Source organism: Protomyctophum bolini (assembly GCF_963924005.1).
Source record: "Protomyctophum bolini genome assembly, chromosome: 7".
In the NCBI taxonomy this organism is placed as follows: domain Eukaryota; kingdom Metazoa; phylum Chordata; class Actinopteri; order Myctophiformes; family Myctophidae; genus Protomyctophum; species Protomyctophum bolini.
The window spans coordinates 11637523-11651439 of record NC_137868.1 but is presented as its reverse complement, the minus strand read 5'-3'; the positions used below and the strand labels follow the sequence as shown (position 1 = coordinate 11651439).

General features: G+C 46.1%; 1 protein-coding gene across 5 annotated transcripts in view; it reads right to left on the bottom strand.

The window, feature by feature from the left end:
* cdk14 (cyclin dependent kinase 14) overlaps positions 1 to 13917 on the bottom strand; it is a 240040-nt gene that overhangs the window by 117816 nt on the left and 108307 nt on the right. For all 5 annotated transcript variants that reach the window (XM_080767195.1, XM_080767196.1, XM_080767197.1 and 2 more), the window contains one exon: positions 11122 to 11245. In XM_080767195.1, the coding sequence (XP_080623321.1) occupies positions 11122 to 11245 (124 nt within the window). The remainder of the gene's footprint in view (positions 1 to 11121; positions 11246 to 13917) is intronic.

Genomic DNA, 13917 nt, shown 5'->3' with positions numbered 1-13917 from the left:
TCCGTTTCCCCATATGCTTATATAAATGTATATCAGACCGACACGACACAGCCTGGGCACTCCCTCCAGTCCTCACCGATGCGCCCACCGAGTTAGAGTCGGTCGGTTCTCCAGATACGTGAACCACAGACGCACATAAGTTATGCATTTATAATATAGCGCTTTTATCAAAAGTCCTTTACATTCACCCATTCACACACCAATGTCTAGTGCATCAAAACAAGAACTCTGTAAACTTCAGCTTGCTCAGAACAAAGCGGCAACACTTCATTGTTCTGTCAGGACTAGTGTGGATGCTATGCATGCCAGGCTGTCATGGATGAGGGTGAATGAAAGACTGGCATACAGCCTTATTCTGCTTTTAAAGAATGCACATTCCTCACAGAAACCTTTTTCTACCAGCTATTACTACCTGCAAATGAAAGACATGATTATAATACCAGACATGCACTAAATGGTCACTTTACTTTTCCTATGCCCAAAACCAATGCACTTAAGAAAATGTAATGTAATGTAAAATGTAAAATCATGTAGAGAGCTATATTGCATGCTGGTGTGTGCTCCCCCCACATTTGACTCTAACAAGAAATATGCCTACATTTTGTTTCAAAAGGAAACTTAAGGCAGCAATAGTCAGAAAGGAAATTATATTAGATTCGGTTGTATTTTCCGACTGACAAATCTGTATTTCCTTTTATTTTTTATTTTAATTTTACTGTTATAAATCTTGTTCTATAGGTTTGTGCGTTTGTTCACAAACATGGATCATGCATGCTGTACTGCATTTTATTTGTACTGTGATGTTTTTGCCTGGACCTCAGGAAGAATAGTCTCCACTACGATGTAGACTAATGGGGATCCTTAATGAACTAAACTAAACCGATGGGCGGAGAGGGAAACCATGCAAGGCACCAACCTGCACATCGAGAGCAATTAGGGGTTCAGAGAGTCTTGCTCAAGGTCAAGGACACTTCGACACTAACTCTGGGGGAGCCGGGGATCGAACCGGGAACCTTGCGGTTTCCATCCGGCTGTTCTCCCGGCCACTCTATACCCCTGAGCCACTGCCGCCCATAGACGTTGTCGCTACTGATTCAGAGTACCGCTAGTTCTTCTAGTGACTTCCACCACTGTTTCTTAGCATTTGCACAGGTGGTTTGCGGTACAGAGATTTAAGTTATTATATTATTATGCCTGCAGGATTATATATTGAGGCTGTCAGCAGATTCCCCCGGTGCACAGAGGAGGAGGAGGTAGAAAGGAATGGAGGAGATGTTTACAGATACAGGCCAGTGGCATTAAGAACAGCCTCCGTGTTCCCTGCAACAAAAGACAGGAGATGCTCGCTATATTCACTTTGTTATGCACATCGACCGGCATGGTAATGAAGCCTGGGTTATTCTCAGAGGTGGAAGACGTACTCACAAGTAGATGTAGCAATACCACAATACAGAAATACTCTTTATTGTCTTTATAAAATAAATAAAAAAGGAGGTACTGGAAGTCATTCCCTACGCTTACGGCTGAGTTAGACTTAGTTCGTTGTGCATCAGTGTCAGTGTGAAAATAGCCGAACTACAAGCTCACAATGTGTCGCATGTGTGTACGTATTCGGGCACGCTGGTGTGTGCGTGCGTGCGTGCGTGATTGTGTGTTTCTACTGTACAGTATTCTAAGTTTGCGTTCGAGCGGTGCAAGGTTGTGTGTGCGGGTTTGTGCATGAGGACGTGCGCATGCACGTGTAGCTTATTAGCGAGGAACAAGGAAAGGGCGTCTTGGTGCCCGCATTGTGTGTCCTGCCCTCCACGTCCGTGAAACAGATGGCTTACACAGTGGAAATCCTCAGTGCTAATTCATCCATTTTGTAACAGAGAGAGAGTACAAACTGGTCACCAAGTGGACCCGTTTAATTAAACGGTTGACACAGAGCATTTGACTGCGTGCATACGATTGCGGACACAATAACAAGCCAGAGCCACGTACTACTGGACAACCTTATTAGACACAGACATGCTAGCCGATTCACTAACACTTCAGGACGAGAGGAGAGGAGCAGTGGTGCCAGATTTTGTGAGAGAAATAAGCAACCAGGTCTAGAAAAACAAGCCCCAACAAGCCCATACTACAGTATATAGGCCAGATAGCGCCTACATATACAGCAGATATTTGAAAAGAATCGATCAACAATCTGCTATTTGAAAATAATAATAAAATATGGACTATTTGGAAGATTTTTTATACATTCTAAGAACACAAATAGCTATGGAATGCTGCTCTCTGGCACAAAAGATTTTCCGATGGGGGTTAGGGACAATTTGGGGGTCTATAACACGAAAATATGTGTGAACCACTGTCATAAATAAGAAGTAAAACATTTGGAAGGAAGCCAGAATAAGCAACTATACACTTTAGAAACAAGCCCCCGAAAAATGCAACCCGCAACTACTGATATTTGCCAAACAACTTTACAGAAAAAGAAGCCCAAAGTCGACTATATATATATATATAGCGGGCATGGCAACACGTATCTTTCCGTCTCAAAAACCTCCAATACGTTCAAGGGCATGCTAATGCTAATCACACACATACCCATACTGTAACACAGTCTGCGTTCATGGCTGGATGAATGTGATTTGAAAGTCTGAACATCAGCCCAGACGCCACAGAGGTTACCATACGGCTTGTGAATCAACAATTATGCTAATGAGGGTGCGCTATATAGTGGCTGTCGCGCTGGAAACCCTGTATGTCCTACGAAAAAAAAAAAAGAATAATAACAATGTTGGAAACAAGAATGGATCCAATTATTATTTAGGCGGGAGCTCTTGTTAATACTTTCCACTGGTTCAATATTTATGAAGACCCACAGACACGCCTAACCACTGTTAATTTCCAAGGGCTCATCAGTATGGACAAATGTGTCCGTGGCAAACCCTTGGTCTTATCCGTAACAAATGATTGATTTTCTTTTATACACAACATTATGAGACCCAATTACTGAATGTCAAGTCTCTGGCTTTTCCTCAGAATAGTATATGCCACTGATTTACTACGACACTATGGCACATTAATAACAGGAGTCCAAGTAATAGTGGTTCTCAAATGTTTCATTTGCAAGGAAGCCCTTAACTCAAGAGTGTATACAATTGGAACCAAATGGACCACTCTCAGAGTTACAGACCTGTTAAAGTCATTCAGGGCAAGCTCTACATGCATTTATGGAAATATTATTGTCCACTCGTTTTGTATGTCCGTGACAAAAATGCAAATTTGAGAAAAATGTCCACCACAACAAGCAAGCACGGGGTTGATGACCCCTGTCAATTTCATTTCAAATTATTTCAAAACATAGCAAGTTGGGAGCTTGTAGACCATCTACTTTCGCACCTTTTGGACAACACTCGTGTACGATGATGTCAGCGCATTCGTTTTATGGAGATACAATGTTTCTGCACGACAGCGAAGACATTCAGATTCAGATTCAGATGTGAATGCAAATGCGCGTGCATAATATGCCATATCAGAGGCAATGCAAATTACATTCCAGTGCGCGGAGAGAGTCTGCAAACGCGTGAAAAAGCTGTCTGTAGCCATGCATCCATACGTGTGCGTCTGAACATCAATTTCCTCTGATTTTCCTCACCGCGCCTTTCATATACTAGACATTTATTCACGCCTCCGTGCCTGTGCAATAGCTATTTTTTTGAGAAATATTTGTATTTATTTCACTAGACATACAGCAAGAAAACAATCTAACAACACAGAACAAAACAAATGAAGGACATACATAAAGGCTCTTCCACCATCTCAAACCACACTACATCACTATACTTGTATGTTTAGAGATTCTTTAAATAACACATATTTTTGAGTGGTGCAACCACTCCAAGGAACAGCAATGTCCGTGTTAACCTACTGTATGTGATCATAAAAAAAACGAAATACCGGTAGATAAGTGAATAAATACAATCAGAAACAGGAACAGCTAGAGCTGTGAGGACAGAAACAAATGCTTGTTTTATGGTAAGAAAGGAGTTTTGTGAGCTTGTTCAGTTAGGGGTAAGAATCCGTGCGTGGCCACCACCTGCTACCGTCCCAGTCGGTTTCACAATACAAATGTAATGAGATCTGCATTTTAGAACACAATCCCAGTCAGAGTCATTACCTGCTCTGTGCACAGCAACACACACACTTTTGTGTTCAACCTACAGTCTATTTTGGATTTGTCCAATTCACACACACACACACACACACACACACACACACACACACACACACACACACACACACACACACACACACACACACACACACACACACACACACACACACACACACACACACACACACACACACACACACACACACACACACACACACACACTCCTCCCTCTTATTGGAGGCTTCAAAAAGGCCATCTGCAACCTGTAAATATGCACAGTGCACACAGGCACATAAGACAAGAGTGTTGTCAACACACATCACAAGCAAATATTGGGCCTACAGGCGAGTCTGTGCCGTTGGGTGTAACAGCACCCGTGGGAGCAGACAGACAGACAGACAGACAGACAGACAGACAGACAGACAGACAGACAGACAGAGTGCTGCTCAGAGCATTGCATGCCTGCGATGTTCAGAGTAGATTCCTGCAGCTCCATTGTCAGCATGCTTTACTCCACGCACACGCACACACCCACACAGACACAATTATCCCCCGCCAGCTGTTATAGCGTGCAGCGCTGCCTGCGCATGTCTGCAAGAATAAAATAATAATGTCTGCATAACTTCTATAGGATAGACCGGAACTATGTCTGGCATGCACTGCTGTTAAACTGCATCGTAAACGTGTCTCAGACGTCAACAAGTGAAGAGTTAATTCAAAACCAGAGAAAGTAGGAATCGTCTCCGTCGGGTCGAACCCTCATTATGTCTCAAATGTCTGTTACTTTCCAGAATTCAAAAATATCAGATCTACAAGCTTGAAACGCGGCACTGTGTATGATGAAGTGGGGGCATTCATTCATTCAAGAAAAAGAAAAAGCACAAACATTCTAAATGTGGAGATAAGAGTTTTCTGCCCGACAGCAAAGAAATGTTACCAAATAGGAGGGGGAAACCTACAGAGTTAGGGGTTCAGCTACGGCCCATTAACAGACCGTTAACACAGCGGTGTGTTTTACCATGCCATGGAGCCGCTATCTCCACAGGGGGACATATTCCTGTCCTTTTGCAAATTATTCTGACCAGCAGAACAAGGTTAAAGACTGTAATAAATATAATAATAGTAATCTTTATTGTCCCGAAGGATATTCATCTTCACAGTCTGTTCAAACATACCCACAACAAAGACAACACAGAGCATAACACCAACAAGACAACATAAAAACATGAGGTCCCCATTCTGTGTACAGAACCATATCCTATCGGCAGGGCAGTTTGTTTAATGGCGCGACAAAACAACCACCCTACAGCAGCTCGTTGGCCAGATCTGGGATCTCTGTCCAAACCAAGAGCTCTTGCCAAGTCCTTCTGAAAGGGAGGTTTGATTAAGGAGGCGAGGGGCTTATAGTGAGGGAGGGAGGGGCAACAGAGCCTCGGACAGAGTGGGTGAGGCTGCAGCCATGAAGACAATTAGCAGAGCTCTAGCGTCGTGCCACGGCCCATTGACCGCCACTGGATCAGACACAACTCTCTTAGTGCCCCGAGTGAGACCTCCACAGCTGATGCCACTCCAGACACACGCAGCCACAACTGTCCGCGACGCACCAGATGATTTCGTTCCTGAAACTCGATGACAGGCCCCTAATTCTGGCAGCGTGCGAAGCGGGCGACCACCCGCTGTGGCCCAAACACACTGTACGTGCATGCATACTGTACATGCATGCATGCGTCCTAATGACCCTGCAGGCGTGTGTTTGCCCCGTGGAAACGTGAGGCTCGGGGGGCCATATGCTGGCCGCTCTGTCTCTGTGGCCGACATGCAGCTGTCACTGACCACAACCCCCTCTCTGTGATTCTCGCAGAAAATAGCAGTCCTCCTGGCATTGCTTTCTGTGTGTGTGTGGTGTGTGGTGTGTGTGTGCACGTGCGACCGTGCGTGTGTGTTTGATGAGGTGATTACAGACAGCAACTCTAACGCAAACACGTGCAGTCGTGCACACACACACACACACACACACACACGCGGTGCTTATTTTGGCTTCAATTAGCCCTGTCCTTGCTACTCAAAGGCCTCATTTGTTTTGCCGTCGTTTGTGCAGCTCATTAAAACGTGCACAAAGGGGCCAGAGGGCTGACTCTGGATCAGCTCCAGGGCCACGTGCACATCCACCAGCAGGGACACAGTGAGCCCACATCCAGACCTCCTGCTCTCCCAGGCCTCGTACACACATGTACGGATGGACATGCTCTGTTCCGTCCGTGTTTCATGGCCACCTCAATGCTTTTTCCAATGAAATAAAGTCACGTGGTTTGACCAAACAGTTGTGTTTGATTTCCCCCCATACGAGGCCCCAGGCTACACTCACACATAGACACCTGTCTTGTGTCTGTCTGGTGTCCTGTCCATTTTTGATGGCTGCTCCAATTCATTTCCAATGGAAGTCACAGTTTAACGAAACATCTTTGTTTGATGGGGGGGGGGGGGGGGGCAGAACACAGCCATCAAACAAAGATGGTTGGTCAAATTGGAGCGGCCATCAAACACGGACAAGACACCAGACAGACACAAGACTTGTGTCTTGAATGTGTGAATGCAACCCTAGAGCCCACCTCCTGGTCCCTCTGTCCATCTCCATGTTTTGTTTGTGTTTTCACTACAGCGCCACACGAAAACATCACAAGTAACAGATCCACAAACCATGCGTTTCGAGCTCGTTGATATATATATATAAACCAAATAAGACCCGTATTGACTTCCTATTATACTCCTGAAAAGATATCACACAATGGCTGCTTGGGGGTCCTTGGCATGGAAAAGTCTGGGAATCAGCCAATTCCTGCAAAGACCACACCATGCCTTTGACTATTCATGTTATAGAGTGGTCTTTATAACAGCTTAATATTGCCCGTTCCAGCCACCCCCATGCCTGTACCCAGTGCCCCCACCACCCCCATGCCTGTACCCAGTGCCGCCACCACCCCCATGCCTGTACCCAGTGCCCCCACCACCCCCATGCCTGTACCCAGTGCCGCCACCACCCCCATGCCTGTACCCAGTGCCGCCACCACCCCCATGCCTGTACCCAGTGCCCCCACCACCCCCATGCCTGTACCCAGTGCCCCCACCACCCCCATGCCTGTACCCAGTGTCCCCACCACCCCCATGCCTGTACCCAGTGCCCCCACCACCCCCATGCCTGTACCCAGTGCCCCCACCACCCCCATGCCTGTACCCAGTGCCCCCACCACCCCCATGCCTGTACCCAGTGCCCCCACCACCCCCATGCCTGTACCCAGTGCCCCCACCACCCCCATGCCTGTACCCAGTGCCCCCACCACCCCCATGCCTGTACCCAGCCTCCACACTCTTTATGCTCATCTGATCTGATTGTTGTCCTTCTGTTGTATACCCTGGGGGTACAGCCCTACCGCCAAACATAATAGAATGCTAGAATATTGTTAATAAATATTATATAAATATTGTTAAATAAATAAAAAAGACAGATCTGGGTGTGTGCAACACCCTTCGACTTCCTCAGAGGATGTCGAAGGTCGGCTTTGTGGTGGGCAGGCAATATTTATGAGAGGGAGCTTTCAGATTTCCAGTTTTTAAGAATATATTTTTTTCCCAGCTGTGCTAGCCAGCAAAATAAAGTATGTCTTATGATGGTTTACTTTTCAAATGGCCACCTTAGATCCCCTTAGTTGAAAAGCTGCATGCCAATGCGGTGAAGTCCTGTCAGAACTAATGCTGTACTCTATATTTCATGCTAATGGCTTTCTGTCTTGGAAGAATCTCTTTTCTCTGATCGGTGATCGCTATCAATCAGGCACTTTCTAATAAAACGTCTCTGTCGGGTGGAAACCTTGTATGTCCAAAAGTACATGAAAAACAAAAAAACAAAAAAAACACACCCGTGTTCAATGTTGTTACTATTTAGTGACAATCTCTTCATACATTTCATTGGTTAAATATTCATAAAAATACACGTTCACTTTCAAAACTATAAAAATAGCCGATCTACAAGCTCGATCTATATAATATCTCGCGATGCAGCACCTTGTTGTGAGCTTGTAGATCAGAAACTTTCTCGCTACGGTATCACAGACGACGTAGTCTACGGTATATAGGGAACAAATCACGAGGAAAAAAAACAACACATGGGAGATACGAGGTTTTTATGTTCCGACAGCAACGGAAATAAAGTTAGGGAATTGCAGCACTTTAAGCGGGGCTGGAACAAGCAAGCATGGCTTCATCCTCCCAGGCCACATCTGTTTCAATTATACGCAGTTTTACTCTCATCCCCAAAGACAGCCCATGGTGCTGTGTTCTCTCTGCACTCGGCACACATCGACGCACCTGCACCTCCACTCTCCGTCTCAGGCTAGCTACACAGTGAATGCCTGCAGCCATACCTCCACCTCCACTCTCCGTCTCATGCTAGCTACACAGTGAATGCCTGCAGCCATACCTCCACCTCCACTCTCCGTCTCATGCTAGCTACACAGTGAATGCCTGCAGACATACTTCCACCTCCACTCTCCGTCTCATGCTAGCTACACAGTGAATGTCTGCAGCCATACCTCCACCTCCACTCTCCGTCTCATGCTAGCTATACAGTGAATGCCTGCAGCCATACCTCCACCTCCACTCTCAGTCTCATGCTAGCTATACAGTGAATGCCTGCAGCCATACCTCCACCTCCACTCTCCGTCTCATGCTAGCTATACAGTGAATGCCTGCAGCCATACCTCCACCTCCACTCTCCGTCTCATGCTAGCTATACAGTGAATGCCTGCAGCCATACCTCCACCTCCACGCTCAGTCTCATGCTATAGCTATACAGTGAATGCCTGCAGTCATACCTCCACCTCCACTCTCCGTCTCATGCTATAGCTATACAGTGAATGCCTGCAGTCATACCTCCACCTCCACTCTCCGTCTCATGCTATAGCTATACAGTGAATGCCTGCAGTCATACCTCCACCGTGCAGCGGTGTCACGCACCGAAAATAGCCGACCTGCGAGGCTTGTAGGTCGGCTATCTTCATTTTCCACCGGAGAATAAATTAGTTTACTAACTAGCCTCCATTATTTACCCCCCACAACAACCACCACCACCACCAGACTCCCTGGTTGGTTCTCAGCTGTCAGGCCTTTTTCAAGGCCAAGATGAGGCCAACTGGGAGGCCAGACGGACCCATACCGCACACACATACACACACACGCACAGATGCACGCACGCGTATGTGAGCATCTGGGTGAACGTGCACACACATGCACACTGCCTCACACCTGGCTAGTTCCCCCAAACTAGTTCCCTGAAGGTAATAGCTGATTATGGCTTTTTTGTGCGTGTACGCATGAGCATGTGCGTCTGTGCGTGCATTGTGTGTGTGTGTGTGTGTGTGTGTGTGTGTGTGTGTGTGTGTGTGTGCGTCTGTGTGTGTGTGTACCCCCACAAGCATAGTCGAATTTGAGAAATTGACATTGTAAGGACAATGCGCGTGCGTGCTGATGGGTGTGGTGTGGCCAAAGCAAAGCCAGGATAATAACCAAGGGACTTCCATTCTTTCTCATTTAGTGTGTTGTCCATTACTCCCCATGCAGAGGCTCATTTGCCTGGCAGTAATGTTCCTGCACTAATTCAGACCGTGCATTATTGATGAAGCTGTCACCCCCCCCCCCCCCCCCAACATACACACACACACACACACACACACACACACACACCAATGTCCATTGTGCACGGACCAATTAGACAGACATATCGTTATTGCGGGGCAGAAACCTCCTATCTCTATATTCTAACTTTCTGCGTTTTTTTCCAGAAATTAACACTCAACTTGATCATACTACGGCCGGCGTTGCACAAAAGCTGATGGATCTGCTACTTAAAAATATATAACATTACTATTGATATTGATGGGGTGGTCGAAAACGCTTTCCGAGGGTTTTGAGTGGGGCCCTGAAGCAGAAAGGGTTTGGACACTATCACCATAATCTGAAGACTCCCCCATTATCTTCAGACTCCAACTCACCTACATATTGCACTTCACTCTCCCTGTAGACCTTGTTATCGCCACCTTCTGTTCTCAAGATTTGTTTTCCTCGAGCCACAAATGTACAGAATGTGATTTAGACTCATTGTTTACCTGGTACACTACACTGTTCTCTACACTGTTTATTTACCTTGTCGTTGTTTACTGGACTAGATGTCGATGCTTACTCTGCTCATTCCGATCTCGCAGTCACTCCGTGTGAGAGCGTCTGCTAAATGCCTAAATTGCACATGGCAATTGTAAACGTTCACTGTTCAGTTTTCACCCTGTCGTTCGTTGACTAGGGTTCATAACCACTTATACTCCAATCAAGCACTCGTGTCTGTTAAATGCCTAAATTGTCAATTGCCGAACTGGATGCATGGTGAACCAATGAAAGACAGAGGGGTTTGAGAGGTGCTAGGATGATGAGGAACAGAATGAAAGACAGAGGGGTTTTAAGGGCTGCTTGGATGATGAGGAACAGAATGAAAGACAGAGGGGTTTTAAGGGGTTTTCAGTCTGCCCATGTGGGCAGTGTTTATGCCAAGGTGCACCATATGACAACTCCACAGGATACCTTTATACGCACTGACAACACTAGACGCACACAAAGACAGACAGACAGACATCACAGCTAGACTGACAAAGGGATCCAAACACAAGCAGACATTTGACCACGAAAACCCCATATGGTTGAGCGGTGTCCCTCAGGGCTCTATACTAAAGGTTTGTCTGATGCACATGCACGCGCACGCACCCGCACCCACCCACACACAAGCACACAAACAGACCTGCATTGCAGGAGCCAGATTTATTGGATTTGGATTAGATTTGTTTGGGGAAAAACACACAAACACGCTCTCTCTCTCTGTCTCCGTCTGTCTCAGACTCAACAGCTCCATTGTTGCTTACCAAAGTCGGCCAGTTTGAGCTCTCCGGTGTCACTGATGAGCAGGTTCTGAGGCTTGAGGTCGCGGTGCAGGATGTAGCTCTGGTGGATGTAGGACAGACCCCTCAGCAGCTGGAACAGGAACAGCTGCACGGGAACACACAGGGACACAAACGTCACACTTTCAATCAAGGAATCATTCATGGGTTTATGCTCATGGCGTGGCATCCAAAGGGGCCCTGCTGTCTAGAACACGTCTGGTGTATTTGTCCCCTCTATGTCAAGGGGATTCTCAAGCCTTTTCAACTCCAGACATGTTTTGACTGTCGTTGTCCCCCCCCCCCCCCCCCCCCCGTATCTGTGAATCTGTGCAAGCTTCACAACGCCTCAGAGCGCAAGACTTTGTTTTTTTACACTAAGCGATCGCCGGGTGGATCGTTTTTCAAAGCTTAGTGAAAACAGCAGGAATGGCTGGCAAGGGCAGCTAATAGCTATAGACAATGGTTTAACTATGGTAGTCACTGAGTTAAAGTCATTAAATTGTCAAAAAAATGTGTGTGTATACCCTATATACACATATAATGTATGTTGTTTAGTTTACTGTTGACAGAGAAAGCAATGTTGAACGATAAGAAAATCATCCGGGGACCCTCCGCCCCAAAATAATGTGGGGACCCCCCTAAGGGGTGCCGAAGCCCAGTTTGGGAACCACTGATGCAATCTACAGCTCACGCTAGCACGGCTCAGGATACATGTATATTCCATTATCGAAGATTGTCTCCTTGCTGCGATTGCCGCAAGGAGACACAGATTGCCGATAAGTCTCAAAGTCGCCCGGAGAGAATCAGGATCTAATCAACACGTAGCGTATAGTTTGTGCAGTCACACAGTAATTACTGTTAGCAATCAAAGATGACCTTGAAACCTCCGGCTCCCCGTGTCCCTCCCACGCAGTGTAGTCAGGCTCCTTGCATCTCTAGCCTGCATTAAACAGTGTAGTCAGGCTCCTTGCATCTCTATAACCTGCATTAAACAGTGTAGTCAGGCTCCTTGCATCTCTAACCTGCATTAAACAGTGTAGTCAGGCTCCTTGCATCTCTATAACCTGCATTACACAGTGTAGTCAGGCTCCTTGCATCTCTAACCTGCATTAAACAGTGTAGTCAGGCTCGTTGCATCTCTAACCTGCATTAAACAGTGTAGTCAGGCTCCTTGCATCTCTAACCTGCATTAAACAGTGTAGTCAGGCTCCTTGCATCTCTAACCTGCATTAAACAGTGTAGTCAGGCTCCTTGCATCTCTAACCTGCATTAAACAGTGTAGTCAGGCTCCTTGCATCTCTATAACCTGCATTAAACAGTGTAGTCAGGCTCCTTGCATCTCTAACCTGCATTAAACAGTGTAGTCAGGCTCCTTGCATCTATAACCTGCATTAAACAGTGTAGTCAGGCTCCTTGCATCTATAACCTGCATTAAACAGTGTAGTCAGGCTCCTTGCATCTCTAACCTGCATTAAACAGTGTAGTCAGGCTCCTTGCATCTCTAACCTGCATTAAACAGTGTAGTCAGGCTCCTTGCATCTCTATAACCTGCATTAAACAGTGTAGTCAGGCTCCTTGCATCTCTAACCTGCATTAAACAGTGTAGTCAGGCTCCTTGCATCTCTATAACCTGCATTAAACAGTGTAGTCAGGCTCCTTGCATCTCTATAACCTGCATTAAACAGTGTAGTCAGGCTCCTTGCATCTCTATAACCTGCATTAAACAGTGTAGTCAGGCTCCTTGCATCTCTATAACCTGCATTAAACAGTGTAGTCAGGCTCCTTGCATCTCTATAACCTGCATTAAACAGTGTAGTCAGGCTCCTTGCATCTCTATAACCTGCATTAAACAGTGTAGTCAGGCTCCTTGCATCTCTAACCTGCATTAATTAAACAGTGTAGTCAGGCTCCTTGCATCTCTAACCTGCATTAAACAGTGTAGTCAGGCTCCTTGCATCTCTATAACCTGCATTAAACAGCGTAGTCAGGCTCCTTGCATCTCTATAACCTGCATTAAACAGTGTAGTCAGGCTCCTTGCATCTATAACCTGCATTAAACAGTGTAGTCAGGCTCCTTGCATCTCTATAACCTGCATTAAACAGCGTAGTCAGGCTCCTTGCATCTCTATAACCTGCATTAAACAGTGTAGTCAGGCTCCTTGCATCTATAACCTGCATTAAACAGTGTAGTCAGGCTCCTTGCATCTCTATAACCTGCATTAAACAGTGTAGTCAGGCTCCTTGCATCTCTAACCTGCATTAAACAGTGTAGTCAGGCTCCTTGCATCTCTATAACCTGCATTAAACAGTGTAGTCAGGCTCCTTGCATCTCTAACCTGCATCAAAAGTGTAGCAGATCCACAAGCTTGAAATGCTGGGCAAAGCGACGTGTTTTGAGTTTGTCGATCTGCAAACTTTTGCTGTTTTCAATGTTTAATCCTGAAAAGCAATAGTTTTGGACATATAGGGTTTCCCGACAAGAGACGATATATACACAACACTGGGGAATCCTACTTCCCAACCAACTCTGATGGTGTACAGAACCATATGGACCCGAGTTACAGAGCGAGACCAATAAGGTTCCATGTGTCCACTCTCAGAGCTAAACCAACACTGTGGATTTTACTGTGTGTCTGACTGCCAGTACAAGAATATATTCTGTTGTCGTGCACTGCAGTCCCTGTTGAATACGCTGCTGCCAACTAAATACCGGTAACCTCATTTCCCCCCAAAATAAATTACATGCAGGGCACCAAACAGGACTTTCAATAACAAAGT